The 22,659-nt window shown below is 37.2% G+C and overlaps 1 protein-coding gene across 1 annotated transcript; it reads right to left on the reverse strand.

Moving 5' to 3' along the window:
* Positions 1-14,480: 14,480 nt before the first annotated feature.
* Positions 14,481-15,560, reverse strand: LOC114924454 (uncharacterized). Its single transcript, XM_029289041.1, has 2 exons — positions 14,766-15,560; positions 14,481-14,675 (listed from the first exon to the last, which is right to left on the reverse strand). Exons 1-2 carry the CDS (start codon positions 15,558-15,560, stop codon positions 14,481-14,483), a joined length of 990 nt encoding a protein of 329 aa, XP_029144874.1.
* Positions 15,561-22,659: the final 7,099 nt, after the last annotated feature.

A 22,659-nucleotide genomic window follows, 5' to 3' on the forward strand; every position in this document is an offset into this window, starting at 1 on the left:
ATCCTTCCTTAGAGAAGGATTAGGACCTGAGGATATAGTTGGTTAGTTAGTTACTTGACTTTCCTTTATTCAGTAAGGGATGACTAAGTAGAACAACAACCTTTTACTATCACACTTGGGAAAATCCAACAAGGATAGAACTTCCAATTAATCTACCCCCCAGTCAAGGCTTTTATTTGATTATATAAATTCTCTCGTTAATTTTTATTGCCTTAAATTACAATCATTTAATTTCCTATTCTCCAACTCTCAAAACCTCTCGGAAAACTCCTGATTAATAAGATAGCACTCTTTTGTCAACTCGTTGGGAGACGACCTGGGATTCCTACTCCCAGTATTTTTATTCTAATTTCGTGACAACCTTTCTAAATTGATAAGTGGATTTTAGTCGGTTAAGAACTGTACTTGCAATGCTATTTTTCACTATAAATTCTTAATCGACCAATTTCTGCCACGTCAATCATCTCATTCGAACTACTATAACTAGTACCTGAACCCAATCCATAGCAAAAATTTATACTCATTCATAATGTTGTACCAAATTTGGTTAGGTAAATTCAAGCACAATTAGAATAATTTGTAACTAATTATTTAACTAACTCCCAAATCAAAGATGTAATCAAGCAAAAATCCAATCACATAACCCAAACAAACATCCATTTTTTAATGAAACGAACCATCCATATACATAGTGAAACCAACATGTATCCATCTTATTTTTAGTATGGAGTAAATCAACTGAAACCAAATATTCACGCATATAAAATAGTTTAAAATAAAAATAAGCATCCACTAGTTTAACCAATTTAAATAATCCATACATACTACCTGAATCCTAGATTAACACCCAAAATCAATTCAACCAAACCAATATGAGAAACATATAGTATAGAACAAAATAGAAACTAAGCAAATCAGTAACAGTCATATGTTTTTTCTTTCCAGTTGATACTAGTTATTAAAAGACCTAAAATTATTTACATGCGGAATAGAAATCTGTTAATTCAACCAAATCAAAGAACATCTAATTCGAACCGCTGTAACTATTACCAAAAGCCTAATACATAGCATAAACATCCTCTAAAAATATAAAACCCTAACTATCAACTTACCTCTTGCAGACCAATGGGTAAAAATGCACAGCGGCACGGTGTGGTAAGCCGCATGTTACCCTATCAATGATCTTACTATAGCTGGCGACGACAGTGCAGTATAGCCGGTGATAGGACCGACCAGGGCATCTTCCATCTACTACTGCAGCTCGGTTTATGGTACTGGTAGAAGGGGGCAGCGCTGTGGCAACGTGTGTGGAAGCGTGGAGGAGAGGGAGAGCGGAAATAGCAGCAGAAGAGGAACATCGCGCCTGGCAGGGAGGTTGGCACAGCACCGACAGAGGTAACAGGGAAGAGAATCAACGGTGCTGAGACTTGATGGAGAGGCAGGGAATGATGGCGCTACAAGGGTGTTGGGAGGGATAGTGCTGCTATAAAAAGGGTTAGAATGAAGATGGTGAAAGTGTAAAAGTGAAAATAGAGTTTTTAGGAGGGTAATCGGGGGTGGACTGTTTTGTTTTCACCTTCTGTGACCAGGATGAAAGCCCATTGTTTACTTGCAATTCAAGAAAATGGAACATTTGTAACAAAAACTTTGTAACAAATTTAAAATTATTACAAAAAATTATTTTTTGTAACAAAAATTAGTAATTGTCACAACAATCTAATTTGTTACAAAACGTTTTGTTATTTTGTAACAAGTTAATTTTTTTGGTTACAAATTATATTAGCTTTTGTAACAAATCGATGTTTTGTTGCAAAATTTTTTAATATTTTGTAACAAAATGAAGTTGTTGCAAAAGTTCAAAATATTTTGTAACAAAATATCCATTTATTTCAAAACTCTATTTATTTTGTAACAAAAATTAATTTGTCAAAAAATTCAATATTATTTGTAACAAGTTAATTATTTGTCATAAAATACAAGAATTTTTGTAACTAAAAAAATTATTTTAAAATGTTAAAATCTTTAAGATAATTTTATTTTTTTAAAATATTATTTGTATTAATTAATTATTTTTTATAAAAATTAAAGAATAAATTATTAATTTTTAAAAGTAGTATATATTATTTTATATTTTTTATAAAATTAATATATAATTTTTACTAATAATCAAGTCTTAAATGTTGACTAAAAATTAATTTTTTAAATTAAAAAATTAATTGTTAAACATAAATAAAAATAGTTAAAACTTAAAAATAAAAATGTAAAAAGTAAAAACCCTAATTCTAACCCTCACTAATAAAAAGTAACCTAATTTACACACATTCTCCAAATTCTAACCCTAACTTTTACCATTTTTTCCAAACCTCCCACCCCAAACATATACACACTTAGCCTCTCACCAAGCGCGCCCACACACACACACAGAGAAAGAAAAGAAAAAGAGAGAGAGAGAGAGAGAGAGCTCGAAAGGGAAGGAAATAGAGGGGAAAAAGGGGAGACGGCACCAGTAGGTGTCACTGCCACTGTCGTCGTCGGGAGAGTCATAACGCGAGGAGAAAGACGAGCTCGCGAGGGAGAGAGGAAGTAGCGTCACCGCCACTGGAAGGGAGCCTGGCTTCCCTTGTCACTATTGGAGTTGCGCGAAGTCGTTGTCGTCACCATTGGAGTTGCGCGAAGTCGTCGTCGCCGTCATCACCATCGATAGTGATCCTGCACTGCTCCGGCGTCGTCGAGTCTGGGTCCATCTCGTCTGCACTGCTTCGCCGTCATCGCAAAGCATTTGTTCGGAGGTAAGCTGATTTTTATATTAATCAAGATTCTTATGTTATTTTATTATAATTTAATATTTTGCATGATAGAAATTAAAATTCAGTAATAGAAAAATTATATAATTTAATTTAAATAATTTCTATTATAAATAAATTATGGTTTATTTTATTAATTTGAATTCTTATTTTTAGAAATTAATATAAAATAATTAAATTAGTTTTATGAATATTTAGAGTTAAGTTGATTAATATTTTTGTAAATTTTATTATAATTGGTTATTTTATATAATTTAAAATTAAACTTTTGGTAATAAAAAAATAATAAAGAGTTAAATAATTTAAATTAAATAATTGATATTTCGAGTTTAAATAGTATTTTATAATTAATATGTTTATTTTATTATTTTAATTAAAAATAATTATTAAAACTCAACAATATATTGATAAATTATATTCTTAAATATTTTTAATGAAGTACATTTAATTTTCTACTTTTGAGTTTATTGTTTTCACTTTTCAATGCATGGATTAATTTTTTGTTCATTATGTCTTAATTTTGTACAACTACATATAGGAGAACAGTTATAAATTTAATAAGTTTAGTATTTGATACAGAATAATTTTAAAGTGTTGTTGTAAAACATTTGAACTTGTTTCTAGGATTGATGTCTTAGTTTGTTGATTGGATGCTTTAGGTGGAACATTCTTTTGTTGCATCTGATAGTGTTGTCATTAAATTAATCATATATGTTCAACTGTTCAAGAAAGTTCGGATTTGTCTATACTAACAGAAGTAGGGGAGAAGCAAGCAGAGAGGTGCAAGAAAGCCTTGGAAAATTTGTACTTTGATCAATGTTTTGCAAGTTCAATTTCTCGCGTTAAAGTTAGATGCCAATAAAATTCAATTTTTAATTATGCTAATTCTAATCCTAAGTTTATTAATAAATTTTGGTGTTGTTTGATGTAGCAAACTGCTGAAATTATATGGCAAAGGAGAGAGAAATCATTGGTTTACCTTGATTCACTTAGAGAGATATCTCTATAACACCTTGAAGGCATGAAAAACGGTGTGACTATCTCTCTACTCAACTAAATCTAATTATTATTATTTTGTCAATTTTTTTACATGGTTCTCAACCATTAAAAGCTGCACGGTAATATCTTTTTGACATTTTTGACTATCTACTATTATTTGTGTCTAAGCTAAATCAGTATGTTCATAATTTAGAGGAAGTGGATGCGAAGCGAATATAAATCAGTATGTTCATAACTTAAATGAAGGTCGTCAAATTAGAGGATACATTAACTTGTTTGGTAGATACAATGAAATAAATTTATTTATTAAATTTTTTAGTTGAATTTTGCTTGTGTAATGAGTTTGTTATGAAATATGAAATCATGAATGCTTTTGCAATGTTTGATATTGAGAACGAGCTGCATTTTGTTGCATTAGTTTATTGCTTTATTTGTATGATGCGGTCGCTCTGTGATTAGCTGAACTATAGTTTCAATTTTCATATATTCCCTGCTCACTTTTGGTGCTCGACGGCCTGTGCGTCATTTGGCATCAGTTGCAATGGCAAAGATCATATCAAAGGGAGATAGAATATCTGTTTATGCTAGAGCAAGCAGCCTTTAGGGATTTCTTTCTGATGATTCTTGTTACCATAAGAAAAATTCATTTCTTCAATATACTTGCTTTTGAGTTTTTGTCAGCCAAATTGGTTCTCATGTTTGAGGAACTATATAGAACTCAGTTTTTGTAAATAATTTTAGTTATTATTCTATCAGTGGTTCTTGTTACCATATGCCATATGCAAGTTCTTTCATTATGTTGGTTATAATAAATACTTGAGTGATGGAAATTGAATTTTATATTATACTTATTACTACTATTTCTGTTTCATTTTATCCATTACTTTTTTTATATTCTTAAGATAAGGTATTTTGAAAGTAAAAAAAATAAAGAGAATGTATTTTTGATACAATTTGTATATAAATAAGAAAAAGAATGATAGTGATAAAATAAAAGGGATTATAGAAATATTTTTCATGTCATAGAATCATTAAATAAGGATTATAGGAATATCTTTCATTGAATATTTATAATTTCTCCAAATTTTCCATTAGGTCCCTATATTTTTTTTTTCAATTAGGTCCCTAGGGGTATACAAGTAATTTCATAATTCACTAACATTTTTTTAACGTTTAATATTAACAAGGACTAAATTGAAAAAAAATAATGTATAGGGACCCAATTGAAAAGAAAAAAGTATAGGGACTTAATTGAAAATTCGGTGAAATTATAGGGACCTGTAGAGTAATTAAACCTAATTTAATTATTAATTATTTAAGTAAATTTTTTTATTTAAATTAGATTATATAGACGTTTATTAATTTAGTTATTAATTACTTAAGTAAATATTTTTATTTAAATGAATTTATAATGTAAATGTTTGTAGTTATTTGTTAAAATAGTTTACTTATATTCAAATTAATTTGTTATGTAGATGTCTATTGGTAGAAATGTTTTCTTTGAAATTTTTATAGCGTTATAAGTTTACAGATTCCTAATTCGGGTTTTTTATTATTTAGCAGAGGCCTTACCTACTTCTTTCCAAGAGAGTGAGTCACACACTCTCACCACCGAACACCATTATCCCCTACCCAAGGGAGGTTGGCTTTGGTAATGTTTTGCCACTCAGGGATTTTGTATTTGATAACTCCTTAATCACGGCATTTGTGGAGCGCTGGCGTCCAAAGACCCACACCTTCTACCTTCCGTAGGGTGAATTCACCATCAACCTGCAGGATGTTGCGTACCACATCGGGCTACGTGCTAATGGAGAGCCTGTGGGTGGGTGCTTTAGTGACTTCCATACATGGTACGGGACCTAGGCTTAGAAGTTGGTTGAGCAGCTACTCGGTGCTAAACCTCCTGTAGTCTAGCAGCAGGGAGCGCATAGGAAGGAGTCATTCTCCCTGAAGCTGACATGGCTTCGGGAGCGTGTCCGACAGATGCCCGATACTGACGATCCAGCTATCTTCCGACAGTACGTAAGGTGCTTCATGCTATTGATGATCGGGGGTACCTGATAATAAGTCCAATACTCAGGTCCATCTCCGGTGGCTCCCACTACTAGATGACTTTCAGAGGTGTCGTTCTGCGGTTCTAGCATAGACATACAATTTCATATGCTCTGCAGCACACCGCTCCACCACAAACATTGCAGGATGCATTCCTCTGCTAGTATCTTAGATACACCAGAGATTCCCTAAGTGGTATCCACCTGAGCGACAGGTTTTCATGTACCCTATGGCTACGAGGTAACTATTCAGTTTGGTTTTACTATTCTTCATTTTTGTAATTCAATATGATGTGCAATTAACTGAATCGTGGTATTTCTTGTAAATGTCTACAAGTTGATCGACATGACATAACAGAATAGGGACCAGCACAAGCAAAAAGTCTTGAGATAGCGTCAGAAGTTGGATCAATTATTGTGGGATGATGTAAGCTTGTTACCATTTTCTTTGGTTTAACTTGTATAGATAACTCAAACGTTTTTTGGCACTTGTTACTCATCATTATTTCACTGCGTCCATTGTAGTTCCTGTGGATGCCGTACGATGACCCTGCACTACAGGATATGTGCCCACCATGCCTAAAGAAAGAGGCAGAGTGGGGGACATGGATGTCTGTTGTCCTTCTCGTCAGCTTCAACATAGTTGAATTCTACCATGCCGACTCGCTGAAGCGCCACTTCAACAACCAGTGCCAAGGGTCCCGGTCAACATTGACAACTTCCTAACTACCACAGGATGGATCGAGGACGTCTGGTGGCCTACCAAACTTTGTGAGTGGTACAACCAGTAGAGGGCTCAATTTCAGGAGGGATACCGGATATCCATTCAGCCGTGATTAGACTATCGGCCGACGTGGGAGTACTACAATGGGTATCGGCTGGCTTGCTGTGTTAGATGTAACACCCTTACTATCAGAATGTCATGCTTTTGGCTGCGCCATTATGATAGTGAGAATATTAGGATGACTTCTATATGCTTAGTAATAGAATAGGAGCCTTTGACTCGAAACCGCGTCGCTATTTTCTTTGAAAAACTAGAAGATACTTTTTCTTAATCAAACATGCATATATAATCAAATTTAATCACAATCCTCATATACATATACTTATATATAAACATACCAGACTTCATATACAAGTAACTTATAAATAGTATAAGCATACATATCATTACAACTCATATCCCTCTTACAAAATTATAATAATAAAGATGAGAAAAAACTATAATATATATACAATAATATGCACCACAATCAGATGCACAAAAAGGAACTCCTGAAACTCTTCGTCCATCCTGAAAAGAAAAATCTGTAGTAGGGTGAGAACAATGTCCTCGCTGGTTCTCAGTAGAGGTTTATTACGAATTGTCATAAGAAGATACGTATAAAATAAAGAATTAATTTCAACTACAGTGATTATCGCTCGTCTTATGAATCTATTCAAATCATTAACAATTAATTATCCAAAATTTAAAGTTTACTTCTTTAGTTATAAGAATTTCAAAACTCAAATAATATCCTATAACATAATCCAGTATGGCATAAAAACTCAGTCTCAAAACAGAATCAATTACCGGCATCAAACGGTACAAGAAAAATACAATCAGAGAACAATTACAACCAGTACCACATCAGGAACAACTCTCAGCATTACCATCGGCAGCATGAGGGATCTCTCAGTTGTTCAAGCACAGACAAAGCAATACAAAAAATACACAAATAAAGAGGACAGTTAATGCAATTAGTTCAATTAGCATATAGGTACAAGTATTCAAAAGACAAGCCAAATACAATATGCACACCAAAATAATACACACAAATACAATGATGCATACCTGTCCTCCTGGCCATGAGCTCACGTGTCGGTTACTTTGTCAGAACCCGACACATCTGGTAGCTAACTCAAACATAGAATACCACCACACGGAGTAAGTGGAACTATGTCACAGCTTTTAAATACTACCCTCTTAATCCAAAGCAAGTAGGACTGAGCCACGACCTTGCATACTACCCAGGCAGGTGTTTACAAACTCAACCCGAAGCAAGTAGGACAAACCACAACCCTTGCGTACTACCCAGGTGTCTCAAATACTAACCCAGAAAAAATGGGGCAAACCACAATCCTTGTGTACTACCCACGTGTCTCAATCATTAACCAGGAGCAAATTGGATAAATCACAATACTTGCGTACTACCCAAGTGTCTCAATCATTAACCCGGAGCTTGTGTACTGCCCAGGTGTCTCAATCATTAACCCGGAGCAAGTGGGACAAACCACATTCCTTGCATACTATCCAGGTGTGTTAGATATTAACCCAGAGAAAGTGGGACAAATCACAATCCTTGCATACTGCCTAGATGTCTCAAATACTAATTCGGAACAAGTGGGATGAACTACAACCCTTACATACTGTCCAGGTGTCTTAAATATCAAAATCTCTTTTTAAAAAATAATTCAAATTGATTTCTCTTTTGTAAAACTCCTTTTCGCTAATCAAAAGTCTCAAATCAACTTCAACAATCTATTCGTTAATTTCATTTGAAATTCCCAAAAGCATAACTCGTAGATTCAAAATTAGTTGCATGAAACTCACTTCCGACTTCATTCTCAAGTGTAAAAATTTCCCAAAATATTCAAAAATCATTTCTCTTTGGCAATCCAATTCAATTAATTTAAATTCACTAAAAATTCCTTCAAAATATAATTCTTTAATCAAACTCAAAGCATAAGTCTTTCCATATTAAATCGAACTCAAAATATAATTCTTTTCTTAACAATTCAAACTCAAAACATCATTCATTTTTTTCTTAATAAATTGAAATCAAATAATATAATTCTTGGATCTAAACTTTTCTAAATAACATTTCAAACCAAATCTTCAATTTTAATAAAAATTTTGGCAGCATCTCCTCTGAAATTCGGACTTTACCACCCTTCAAGGGTCTTAACCAAACCAAATCAAATATCTCTCAATCATTTAAATCACTCCCAATAAACCATTATCACAACAACAGAGACTCAACTCAAGAAAATGAACAAAATCCAGAATTCAAATAACCAATCCAGTAAATCACCATTTAAACCAACTTCCACGTAATCAATTAAGACTCACAAATTTCCAGCCACCTCAACTAATCAATAACTCAATCGAGCAAACAATTTTATTCATTCAAAATAATTGGATTCAATCCATAAGACTTACATAAGCATAAAAATACATTTTTTTTTTGCATTAATATCGAGTTGTAATAATTCTTGAAAGTAAAATAAGTTTAAGAAAAACGCCCCTACCTCGATCGCGACTTAACTACGCACAAACTTCATTTTCTCTCAACGCATAACTGCGGCAGCCATAACCACAGCTCCAAACCACTTCAGCAACCACAACCATAACTTTAAACGTGATATAGAATAACCAGAACGCAACCTACACAAAAAAGGAACCATGAACAAATCAACGGCAACTTTGATGGTATCTCCCGATGGAGAGACTTACAGCGAGGAGCTTCGGCAGCGGTGGAAACCCCTTCTCCGTCATCACTCTCACTTGCTCTCCCCTTTTCTGGTGATGGCGACGACCTCTAACAAGAGCAGCAGTGGCAAATCAACGGCGATGGAGGCACGGTAGTGACGGGCTCAATCCTTCCCCGTGACTCTCTTTCTCTCTCCTCACGCATTCTTGCTCAACGTGCTGGGTGGCACGAGTCTGATGACGGCGATGTGGACCTCCACGACACTAACAACAGAACGGGATGTGACGGCAGCTTCTTCTCTCTCGCACAACACTCTCCTTTATCTCTCTCTCCCTCTAGTTTGCGTGAAGACTGTGGCAGCAGCAAGATGCGGCGGCGAGCTGGGCGCGACAGAGTGTGATGGTGGCATGGCTCCCTCCCTTCCTCTCCGTTCTGGTTCGTAGCTCTCCTTCTCTGCTACTGTGTGTCACATTTTTACGTGACAGGGAAAGGGAAAAGGAGGTGGTGGTGTGTGTGTAGGGGGTGTAGGTTTAGTTAGGGTTAGGGTTTCAATTAGGTATAAGGGTAATCTTAATAAAATTAGGGGATATGGCATTAATTTGAAACCTAATTTAATCCTTAAAATTACTTTAGGAATACTATTATTTATCAATTTACTAATTGGCTTTCAATCAAGTACTCTAATTTAAAATATAAGATAATATAATTAATTTTCTTTGTTCATAAAAATAAAAGTATTAAAATTTATTTAAATTAAATCATATAAAATTCTTATTATTTTACAATTATTAAACTTTATAATTTAAATATGAAAATTATCCAATAATTGTAAAATTAGATAAAAATTCTAATTTAATTATCAAAAATTAACTTAATTAGTTTTAATAAAATAATTTCTGAAATTAAAGTCATTAATGAATAAATAAATTGAAATTGACTCATAATAAAATTTTTCAAAAATTATGAGTCTTACATTAGACACTTGTAGGGACAGGATATGCTTGATGACCCTATGTTGTTCGAGTTTCTGGAGACGTTCAGCCTTCTGCCAGCCAGCTGAGGGACGTCTTAAACCTTCCTCGGGATGTCCCTGACCGTGGTCAGCAGGCCAGGGAGGTTCGGCCGGGTACCCGAAGGCCTACCAGGAGAAAGAAGGGTGTCAGAGATCGCAGAAGAACTACAGGATGCCAAAGGGACAAGGTGAGGCCTCACAGGGACCCCCTGGACGTGGAATCCGAGGAGGAGGTAGAGTATCATCGACAAGAGGAGCACGGTGATATCCCAGATGACCAGGGTGACTCAACGCCACCTCCACTACCACCAACACCCCCTTCTCCACCTCCACCACCACATCTGCCTTCAGGGTCAAGCTCAGCGACAGTTTAGGATGATTGGAATGTTGCCCCCCTCGTTGGCATGACCTTGGTGCATTCAGCAATCGTCAGTAGGCATCAATGGTGGACGAGATAGATTTCGAGGAGGCTTTCCATATTTATACCACCGACCTGCCCACCATGCAGCACATTGTGGAGCGATTCCGTACAATTAGGGAGTAGAGAATGGGTCAGCCACAGCAGAATTTGTCTGCCCCTCTGTCCACCACTGTTTGGGTCCCATACTATTCTCTAGGCCCTGGCACTTCATACAGCACACACATCTGACCCGGTGCTTAGTATGCGACACCACCTTCGGTGGATTATGGCCTATTCTCCGACGCCTGTACCACATGTTGCTCTACCTTACCAGCCTCAGTATCAGCCACATCCTCCTGTAGACCTATGTCTTAGCAGACCTCAGCGACAGGCACAGCCTCTGCCATATGGCACCGAACATCGGATGTATTTCCCGGGTGATCACCACCGATGACATTGTTACTATTTTTGTATTTTCTTATTCTATATGTTTTTCCTATTCTATATGTTACCATTGATGTATCTTGATACATTATCCATGTTGTATTTTGGATCACTATTTATGTTACATTCTGGTATTGTATTGTATTTTAAGCTTTAGAATTCAAGTCCAACATAAATGCTGTCATCATGGATAACTTAAATCGCATAAAATTCAAGTACAAAATATGCTTACTGAAAATATAATAAAGTGAACCATGACATGAACCACACAAAAATATAAAAGACGCAAACAACAACCACAACAAACACCTACAAAGTAGAGACTATAAACTAAGCCTCCTCCGTCGGCTGGTTTGGACAACCTTGTCGGGTATGACCGATTTAGCTGCAGAGACCACACCATTTCTCTTGGCGCTCACCCTCTTCCATCTCATTACGAGACTTGGTGGAAATAGGTCTTCCAGTAGACTTTTTATGCATGGCAGGGTTAGGACAAAGCCATGTCCCTCACCACTCCAGCCAAATCTTCTAATCTGATATTGGGGAAAACTTCACCTTACACACTTTGAATATAGCCTGCTGTAGTTACACCGTATGGATGTATGGACCCCATTCAACACTCACGGTGGCACTGGCAGCAAGCATATGATGAAATGGAAAATGAAGTGACTGAAAAAGGCCACAGTCACATGTCCCAACCGTCAAGCGAACACAAAACGACTCTTGCAACCAACCCTCAAAGGCTCTAACTCCTCAACCAAGAACATTGAAGCCCGTTTGTCATATTGAGTGACACACATCTTCGATATTCCCTCTCTGTTCTTCTCAATAGCAACTATCAGCCATTGCAAAAATTGATTATCCACCGCTAGTTGTGCATGTGCCTCTTGTCCCTTCCTAACGAACAACTATTGCAGCCTTGTGTCATTCCAATAAGCAAAACACGAGCATATTTGTCATATAGATGCGTGCCATCAACGGAGACGAATGGATTGTAATGCTTGAAAGCCTTGGAAAGGCACAAAATACCTTATCAAACATGATGCAATCACGAATCATAAGGTGCCCATGATAGTATAGTACAACACTAGTGTCAAATATCATTCCGGGATAACAACTCTACAATGCTTGCAGCAACCTCAGTACCTTGTTATATTACTCCTCCAAATTACCGTATATTTGCACAATTGCCTTTTACTTCACCATCTAGATCTTTTCGTACGAGAGTTTGAAGTGATAGCTTTGCTTAACTGCACCTTGTAGGATAGAGATGCTGATGAATAGGCTGGATTATATCAATGGGAAGATGCCCTGGAAGATGAGACTGCTGTCCAACTGTGTGTGGTCCTGAGACATGGTGGGTGCTAAACACATGTGTGCTCCTCCCACCCTACGCACCTCCCTAACGAAATAGAGCAACCGTGGTTGATATGTACAACAAGCATAATAATGATAATTGAGAATATAGAAGACAACTAAACTGGAACTTACCAACATCTGAGATTCTATCGGAGAGCAACACAGAGACTCAAAGGGCAGCCTGCTTCATATTATCGGTAATGCACGTGGTATTTTAATCAATCTGACTCCACAACTCCTCAGCATTTTTGCGAATGCTGTAATTCATCACACCCTGCATTATTGCATCTCTGCTTTTGAATCTATGGCCAACCTGAAACTCCACGCCACCGTCCAAGTTGTAATCGTCTTCACCCATGTTAAAAAATAGATTTTTCTCTTGCATCGCATCCAAATTCAATGTATGATAGTGACATGCATTACAAGAATAATTAATTTTAGCGACAAACTTTCAATGGCAATAATACAATAGCCACTATTATTTTATTTAAGTTATGTTTTTGTGGCCATTATATATTTACCATTAATACCATATATTATAATGGCAATTATTATTAGGGTAAACTATTATTTTGGTCCCCTACATTTGGGGTGAATTTTGTTTTAGTCCCCAACATTTTAACTGTTCTATTTAAATCCAAAAAAGTTTTGATTTACATCAATTAGGTCCTTCCGTTAAGTGGGTGTCAAATTATTGATGGCGTGTCTGATGTGGCAAACTTGGTAGTTTGGCTATAGTTAACAGTTGGAATTGGAAGCACGAAAAAAAAAAGAAATGAAATGAAATCCGGTCCAATAAGTAAACCCTAATCCCCAAAGTTGATGTTCTTCGTCTGCTGAGAATGGCTAGTCAGTCATCTTCCCAAGGTTCGTGTAGTAGCACCAAGTATCGTGAGAAAAGGAGGACGTGCTTCTGTGGAGAGAGACCGGTATTACGGACATCATCTACAGTGGAGAACCCAGGAAGAAGATTTTGGGGCTGCATCAACTATCAGGTGAGTCTCCTCTTTTCTGTCTCTTGTTTGAAAATAATATTGGGTGTTAGTGTTTGGAGGATCTGAAGTGTTTGGTGTGTTCGTGTTGATTTGGTTGAGAACAGATAGGAGATGGATGCGATTATTTTGCTTGGGTAGAGCCTGAAGGATAAGATCCACAAATTCAAAGACTAAAGAACAAAGCGAGCTCGTTGAAATAAGAACTGCAGAAAGCTGAAAGGAAATTTGCATTGGCACTTGCTGTTGGAATTCTTGGATGGACAATGGCTGGGCTACTGCTATATGATCGACATAATTGAGGTTTAGAGAGTTAGCATTTTGTTTTGTTTGCTTTTCTATTGTTGTCCCTAGTTTGTAAGGAATGTCAATTGTTTAGGGATTGAAAAAATTGACAAACAGTTAGGGTGATAACAGTGATGTGTTAGTTGAAATTTTTTGGAGGCTGTATGTGTAAAGGCATTTGCTGTAAACATTGTAAGGTTTTTGAGTGAAATGAATAGCAATGAGTTCCTGTATTTTGACATACATTATTTAGCTTTGTACAATTTTATTTTAGTTTGATCTACTAATAAATACAAGGCTTAATTTGTCAATTCACATAACTTTGCTGCTGAAAATTCATGTAAATCATTAGATAATGGAGAAGTGTTAAAGTAGCTTCTCTTAACCATAACAATATATAAACAAGCCTTAAATATAACCATGAAAAGGTAACAACACAAAAGAGATCAACATGAAACTAGTAGTCTTAAAGTAGGGTGTCTAAAGTATCACAGGGACATTAGCCCTTGGTCTTTGACAGATTCATTACAAAATAGATGGTAAACACTAAAATCTACTATGTTCTTCATCCCAAGGCCTTCCAGGCCCTAGGTGGTGTTTTTGCCATGAACCTCAGGGTCCTCCTTGATGGGCTAGTGACTGTTGCTGTTGATGGCTATGGTTAACAGGTGCTGCTGTTGCATCTAGCTCTCTTGGAGGATGCTTGTGACTCCTGGCTCCCTCCAACTTGTGTATTGCTCTTCCTCTTTGGCTGAAGTTTTGTTGCTGGTTGTGTTGTTGTCTTGGCTGGGATCTTGCTGGGTTTTGGAGTCCTAGTTCTGCCAGTACCTTTCTTGGCTTGTGGAGTTGCATTCTGCTATAAACAGTAACAATAAATTGGGTTAATTGGACAGTATCAACATTCACATATAAGGAATTGTAATCAAATTGACAACAACAACTTTACCTTTTTTACTGAGGCCTCCATCTTACATTTTCTAGGACAGGTTCTTTTGTTATGACCAAGTGCAAAACAATATGAACATTTTTGTTGTTGTCCAGTCCTGGATAACTTAGATAGTGGTCCATTGTTGCGTGGCTCATCACCAGTCTTGTTCCTGCTCAGTTTTGGGCGCCCTATTGGTTTCCTAAACACTGGTAGCAGCACATCATCATTCTCAGTCCAAGACCAGAGATTTGGTCCATTCAGTGGGTAGATTACATGTTGATAGCAGTCCACGTAGGTCTCTTTCCTATAACACTTGTTCACAAAGTTCTTAACATCTAGACACATTTTCCTAATGCAACTCATGGCATGCTCACAAGGGTAACCTGTTAGTTGAAATTTTCTACATGAGCACTCATGTAAGTTTAAGTCCACAACAAACTTGGCTCTATTACCCTGACTGCTAGACACTTCATACTTGTCCCTACCAGCATATATGGCCAACCACTCCCCACCCTTATCAAACTCTCTTTCAATTTTCTTGTTTATTTTTGGCAAAATTTCTTCGACATATGTAACTATACTTTGTCTGTTATCACTCCACCTATTCATTAGATAAACCCTAATATCTTCTAGCATAGACACAATAGGTTTCTCTCTAGCCTCTACAATAATAGAGTTAAAACACTCACACATGTTGTTTACAAGTGTATCAACTCTAGGAAAATAATTAAACCTGGACTTGCTCCAATACTTGGCAGGGATCTCCATGAGATGATTATAAGCTCCTTGATCAACCTGCTGAATCTCCTTCATCCTCCTTGGTGTGGTATTTTATAACCCACAAACGTACCGGCAAGTGCACCGGGTCGTACCAAGTAATACCTTACGTGAGTAAGGGTCGATCCCACGAAGATTGATGGATCAAGCAACAATAGCGTTTGATAGGATTAGTTAGGCAAGCAGAAAATGGTTTTGAGATATTCAAAAAGCATTAAATAGTACTTTAAGAATTTCAGAAAGCAAGAGCAATGAGTTGGGAATAAAATATTTGAGAAAGCAGTTAAGGTTTCAGAGTTATCTAATTTTCGGATTAACTTTTATTAGTAATTAATTTAATCATGCAAGATTTAATTTCATGGCAAACTATATGTGACTAGACCCTAATTCCTTAGACCTTCCTAGTCTCCTCTAAAATTCATTAATTGCCAATTCCTTGGTCAATTAATTCCAATTAGAGGGTGATGATCAATTTCTATTTTATATGCCAAAAGAATCCTAATTATCCACAAATAAGGGGATTATATGTCACGTATCCTGTTAAATACAAATAATTAGAAATTCAGTATAATATGTTTTCAAGCTGTTGTTCAAGTAAAGAGCTTTTCCAAGTTTTACAAGAACTCAATTAGAACATGGGTCATACTTCCGTTCCACCCATATTCATAAAATAAAGAACGAAAACAATTATTGAAATATAAATCAAGACATGAATTAAATTAAAAAGATCAAACGAATCAATCCATGAAAATAGACAGAGCTCCTAACCTTAACAATGAAGGATTAGTTACTCATGGTTTAGAGAAAAATAAGGGTTCTGGTAAAAATTGTGTACTGTCTCAAAGTACAGAGTTCCTATTTATAACTATTCCTAATAAATTCTAAAATCTAATTCTCTAAAATTAAAAATAATATATTTTCCTCAAAATTAAGATTTGAATTTAAATTTGAATTATTTATCAAGTCTTCAGCTGATGGGTGGGGACCACTTGTTTGTCCATTCTGCAGCTTCCAATTTGTGTTTTCTGGGCCGGAAACTGGGTCAAAATGCGGCCCAAAATCCACGCCAGTGATTTCTGTAAATTTTGCAGATCGCGCACGTCACGCGTACGCGTCAGTCACGCGTACGCGTCGCTGGTCTTCTTTGCAAGTCGCGCGGACGCGTCGGTCACGCAAACGCGTCGCTGAGCAAATCTTCAATTCATGTGTATGCGTCAGTGACGCATACGCGTCACCATGGATACCTCCAATTCACGTGCACGCGTTAGGCACGCGTGTGCGTCGCTCCTCGCAGCCATCTCCTTTAATTCTTGTACTGCAGAAACTCCATCAAATTCTGCCGAATGCTACCTGAAATAAATAAAATTGCACAAAACTTAAAATAACATCCATAGTGGCTAAAATATAATTAATTCTTAATTAAACTCAACAAATTAGATGCAAATTCACTAGGAAAAGATAGACAAGATGCTCACACATCACAACACCAAATTTAAACTGTTGCTTGTTTTCAAGCAACCAAAACTAATATAAGCTTATGATGTGAATTTGCATGAGAATGAGATTTCGATTAAGCTCGTGTCTCTTCTTATAGTGGAGTTTACAACTGCAATCCTGAATAGGTTTGGCATCTCACTCTCCTTTGAATCAGAAAAATGTTAATGTCATTCGGAATTTTAATCCGGATAATATTATGAATTCTCTGATCTTTTATATTTCAGTTTAATCTTTGAAGACAGCAAAATTTACTTTAATTTATTTTTCTTTGGTGCTTTGCACCTTGAGCCTAGCCGTGACTTTAAATGTTTTGTCTCAAGGATTACTTGACACAAAAGCACCACAAGCACTTAACTGGGGGACTCTATTTGAGTCCTGATTTTTCTTTCAGTTACTCCCAGACAGTGGTGCTCAAAGCCTTTGGCATACTCTGTTAAACACACTTGGTCTCGACTCTAAGTGTTCTGTCTCAAGGATTTCTTGACACAATCACACCACTAGCATATGACTAGGGAAACAACTCTTTGAGCTTTTAATCATATCTAACCTCCCTAATCATTGATGCTCAGAGCCTTGGACCTTGCTTTTATTTATTAATTATTATTATTCTTTTTTTTACTATTTTTTTGCTTCAAGGATTAAATTTTTCTAAATTTCAGAGAAGTCATAATAATTCTCTAAATTCCTATTCCTTATATATTAACATCCCTTGATTCAAATTCAAATATGCACTGTTCATATCATGCATTCAAAAATTACCATTAATACCACCACATTTAAGTAAATAAGACTATTTAAAATTAACTCAACTTCTCATGCAATACATCACTTCTTTTTTTCTTTAGATTCAAGTTCAATGAGTGGTACATGAAACATCTTTTCAGCATTAAAGCAATTAAAAGAAAACTAAAATAGTCCTAAGATTTTAACTAATAAAGGATCATGCAACAATCAAAGTAAAATAGCAGAAAGCCGGAACATAACATAGAAAAAGAGGGGAGGAATAAAAAATGAAAGGAATTCAACCACCTTAGTTATCCTAGCGGTCGCTTTATTCTTCAGGTTGTGCTCCTTAATGAAGATGATTCGCCTCCCTTTTGTACCAGAAAACCAATAAGCACAGTGTCCAACAACACCAAACTTAAAGGTTTGCTTGTCCTCAAGAAAAGAAGAACTGAAAATAAAAGAGACGAATATTATGAGGAGAGAAAAATAAAAGGATAAAAGAATAAGAGAGAATTAGGATTGGAAGAGAGAGAAAAAGAAAACTGGGCGGCGCAAGCGACGCGTGCGTATACGGCACGCGTACGCGTGGGTCGCGCATTCTTCATAATGACGCGTTAGTGTCAGGCACGCATCCGCGTGCCTTTGATTTTGTGCGATTCGCGCGAAGCCAACCGAGCGCCCGCGCGACTCTCTGTTTGCATGGCTTGGGAGCCAAATTTTCATACGACGCGTTCGCACCGTGCACGCGCTCGCGTGGATGGCCATATGTGCAACTGACGCGAACGCGTCAGTCACGCGTCCGCGTGCTCTAACTTGTGCTTTTAGCACACTTCCTGCCCCAAGCCAGCACAACTCTCTGCCCGAACACTCTTTTACGTCGAATTTGTAGGTCACACGTTCGCGTCGGGGACGCGCCCGCGTGAATGGCGAAAATCACAAACGACGCGCACGCGTGAAGTACGCGTACGCGTGGGTTGTTTGTGCTAAAGGCTTGGTTCCGGTGCCATTCCCGCTCAACTCTCTGTGAAATTTTATTTTTCACTCACACATGATCGACACGTTCGCGTCAGTGACGCTTGCACGTCGTATGTATTTTCTTTTAAGTATATATAGAGCTTGAGGTATTCAGTTCTTGAGATAAAATAGCTGCATGATCAGAAAATTAGTAAGAACTCAGTAAAAATCAAACAAGTAAGAAACTACTACTACGAAAAATAACTAAGGATACGAAATCATCGGGTTGCCTACTGACAAGCGCTTCTGTATCGTCACTAGCTTGACGGTCAGTTCTGTAATTCAGCAGATGAGTGGACCTCTGGCGATCAATCTCGCCTCCAAGATAGTGCTTCAACCTCTGGCCATTCACTGTAAATTTTCTGTCAGAATTCTCTTCCTGTATTTCCACATGACCATATGGTGAAGCTCTGGTAACCACAAACGGTCCTAACCATCGGGATTTTAGCTTCCCGGGAAAGAATTTGAGCCTTGAATTATATAAAAGCACTCTTTGTCCTGGCTCAAAGACTCTGATGGCAATCTTTTTTTCATGCAGTAGCTTGGTTCTTTCCTTATAGAGCTTAGCATTCTCATAGGCTGAATATCTGAATTCATCAAGCTCATTCAACTGAAGCATTCGCTTGATTCCTGCAGCTTCCGAATTAAGATTCAAATACCTGATTGCCCAGTAAGCTTTATACTCCAGCTCAACTGGCAAGTGACAGGCTTTGCCATAGACCAACTGATAAGGGGACATGCCAATGGGAGTCTTGTATGTTGTCCAGTATACCCAGAGAGCATCATCAAGCTTCCTAGACCAGTCCTTACTGGAAATACTGATGGTCTTCTCTAGAATCCTCTTAAGTTCCCTGTTGGAAACTTCAGCCTATCCACTTGTCTGAGGGTGATAGGGGGTTGCCACTTTATGACGGACTCCATATCTCAGCAGAAGAGAGTCCAGCTGTCTGTTGCAGAAATGGCTTCCTCCATCACTAATGAGTGTCCATGGGACACCAAACCGGCTAAAGATATATCTCTGAAGAAAGCTCATTACCACTTTGGCATCATTGGTAGGCAAAGCCACAGCTTCCACCCACTTGGACACATAGTCAATTGCTACTAGAATATAGTTTTGAATGTGAGGGTGGAAAAGGTCCCATGAAATCAATACCCCACATATCAAACAACTCAACCTCAAGAATTTCCTGTTGTGGCATTTCATGGTTGGCAGGGAGATTTGCAGCTCTTTCACATCTGCCACAGTGCTTCACAAATGCTCTTGAGTCCCTGAAGAGAGTCAGCCAGAAAAACCCGCTCTGAAGGACTTTTGTAGCTGTCCTTTCACCACCAAAGTGGCCTCCATAATCAGACCTATGACAGTACCAAAGAATCTGCTGCTTTTCCTCATCCGGGACACATTTCTGGATTATTCCATCTTAGCACCTTTTAAAAAGGTATGGTTCTTCCCAAATGTAGTACTTTGCATCAGTCAGTAGCTTCTTCACCTGTTGCCTACTGTACTCCTTTGGGATAAAATTTATGGCCTTATAATTTGCAATGTCTGCAAACCATGGTGCCTGCTAAATGAGGAATAATTGCTCATCTGGAAACGTCTCAGTCACAGCTGTGGGTGGTTGTACTCCTGCTTCTGACTCAATTCTGGAGAGATGGTTAGCTACTTGATTCTCTGACCGTTTCCTGTCTTTTATCTCAATATCAAACTCCTGAAGGAGCAACACCCATATGATTAATCTTGGTTTAGAATCCTGTTTGGTTAGAAGGTACTTTAAAGCAGCATGATCAGTATAAATAATAACCTTAGAACCAAGTAAATAGGACCTAAACTTATCAACAACGTACACAACAGCTAATAATTCCTTTTCTGTAGTTGTGTAATTCTTTTGGGCATCATTTAACACAGGACTGGCATAGTAAATGACATGTACAAGCTTACCATGCCTCTGTCCTAAAACAGCTCCTATAGCAAAATCACTCACTAGCATCACACATTAATTTAAATGGTAGATCCCAGTCAGGGGGAGCTATAATGGGGGCAGAGGTAAGGTTTGCTTTCAGAGTTTCAAAAGCATGTAAACAATCAGAATCAAAGACAAAAGGAACATCAGCAACCAAGAGGTTGCTTAAAGGTTTAGCTATTTTAAAAAAAAATCCTTTATAAATCTTCTATAAAATCCTGCATGACCCAAGAAACTCCTGATTGCCTTAACATTAGTTGGTGGTGGTAATTTTTCAATTACTTCCACCTTTGCTCTATCAAACTCAATCCCCTTACTTGAAATCCGGTGTCCAAGAACAATACCTTCTGTAACCATAAAATGACATTTTTCTCAATTTAAAACAAGGTTTGATTCTTGACACTGTTTCAAGACAAGAGATAAATGCTTAAGGCAATATTCAAAAGAATTACCAAAAATGGAAAAGTCATCCATAAATACCTCAATAAACTTTTCAACCATATCAGAAAAAATTGAAAGCATACACCTCTGAAAAGTTGCTGGAGCATTGCAAAGTCCAAAAGGCATTCTTCTGTAGGCAAATACTCCAAAGGGGCATGTGAATGCTGTCTTCTCCTGATCTTGAGGGTCCACTGTAATTTGATTATATCCAGAATATCCATCTAAAAATAGTAAAATGCATGACCAGCTAACCTCTCAAGCATCTGATCAATAAAAGGCAGGGGAAATGATCCTTTCTTGTAGCAGTGTTGAGCCTCCTGTAGTCTATACACATTCTCCATCCTGTGACTGTTCTTGTGGGGATAAGTTCATTCTTTTCATTCTTGATCACTGTCGTCCCTCCTTTCTTGGGAACTACCTGCACAGGACTTACCCAAGGACTGTCAGAAATAGGATAAATAATTCCTGTTTCCCATAGTTTTATTACCTCTTTTTGAACCACCTCTTTCATGGTTGGATTGAGTCTCCTTTGTGGTTGCACAACTGGTTTAGCATCATCTTCAAGGAGGATCTTGTGCATACACTTGGTTGGACTAATCCCCTTCAAGTCACTAATGGTCCACCCAAGAGTTGTTTTATGACTCTTGAGCACTGCAATAAGCGCCTCTTCCTCTTCAAGCTTCAGGGAAGAGCTTATAATCACTGGATATGAGTCATTCTCACCCAAGAACACATATTTCAGAGAAGGGGGTAGGGATTTGAGCTCAAGCTTGGGGGCTTCCTCCTCTACTTTAGGCGTGTGAACCATAGTCTTCTGGGGTGGTGAATTATCAATTTCAACTACTTCATACTCAGAGATAGGATCCAGAATGTCATCAAGCACCTCAGCCTTCAGTACCTCTTGAACAAGTGGTTTAATAACATCTATTTTTATACACCCTTCAGAATCATTAGGGTGCTTGAGAGCTTCAAAAACATGAAAGACCACCTGTTCTTCATTGATCCTCAGGCTTAATTCACCATTTTATACATCAATCAGAAGTCTACCTGTAACTAAAAAAGGTCTACCAAGTATAATAGAAGATTTTACCTCCTCTTCCATGTCTAATATAACAAAATCAACAGGAAAGATGAATGGTCATACTTTAACAAGTAAATCCTCAACAACACCCACAGATAATTTAATAGAAAGATCAGCAAGTTGAAGAGAAATACGAGTGGGTTTTACCTCCTCAATTTGAAGCTTTTTCATCACTGAAAGTGGCATGAGATTGATGCTGGCTCCAAGGTCACATAAAGCTCTCTGAATGGTGACATCTCCAATGGTGCAAGGAATGACAAAGCTCCCTGGGTCTGGCATCTTCTCAAGAAAGTTGTGTTGAATAATGGCACTGCATTCCTTGGTTAACACCACTGTTTCTTGTTCCTTTTAGTTCCTCTTGTAGGTCAACAATTCTTTCATAAATTTAGCATAGAGAGGCATTTGCTCAAGAGCCTCT

This window comes from Arachis hypogaea, chromosome 9 (genome assembly GCF_003086295.3).
Source record: "Arachis hypogaea cultivar Tifrunner chromosome 9, arahy.Tifrunner.gnm2.J5K5, whole genome shotgun sequence".
NCBI lineage: Eukaryota > Viridiplantae > Streptophyta > Magnoliopsida > Fabales > Fabaceae > Arachis > Arachis hypogaea.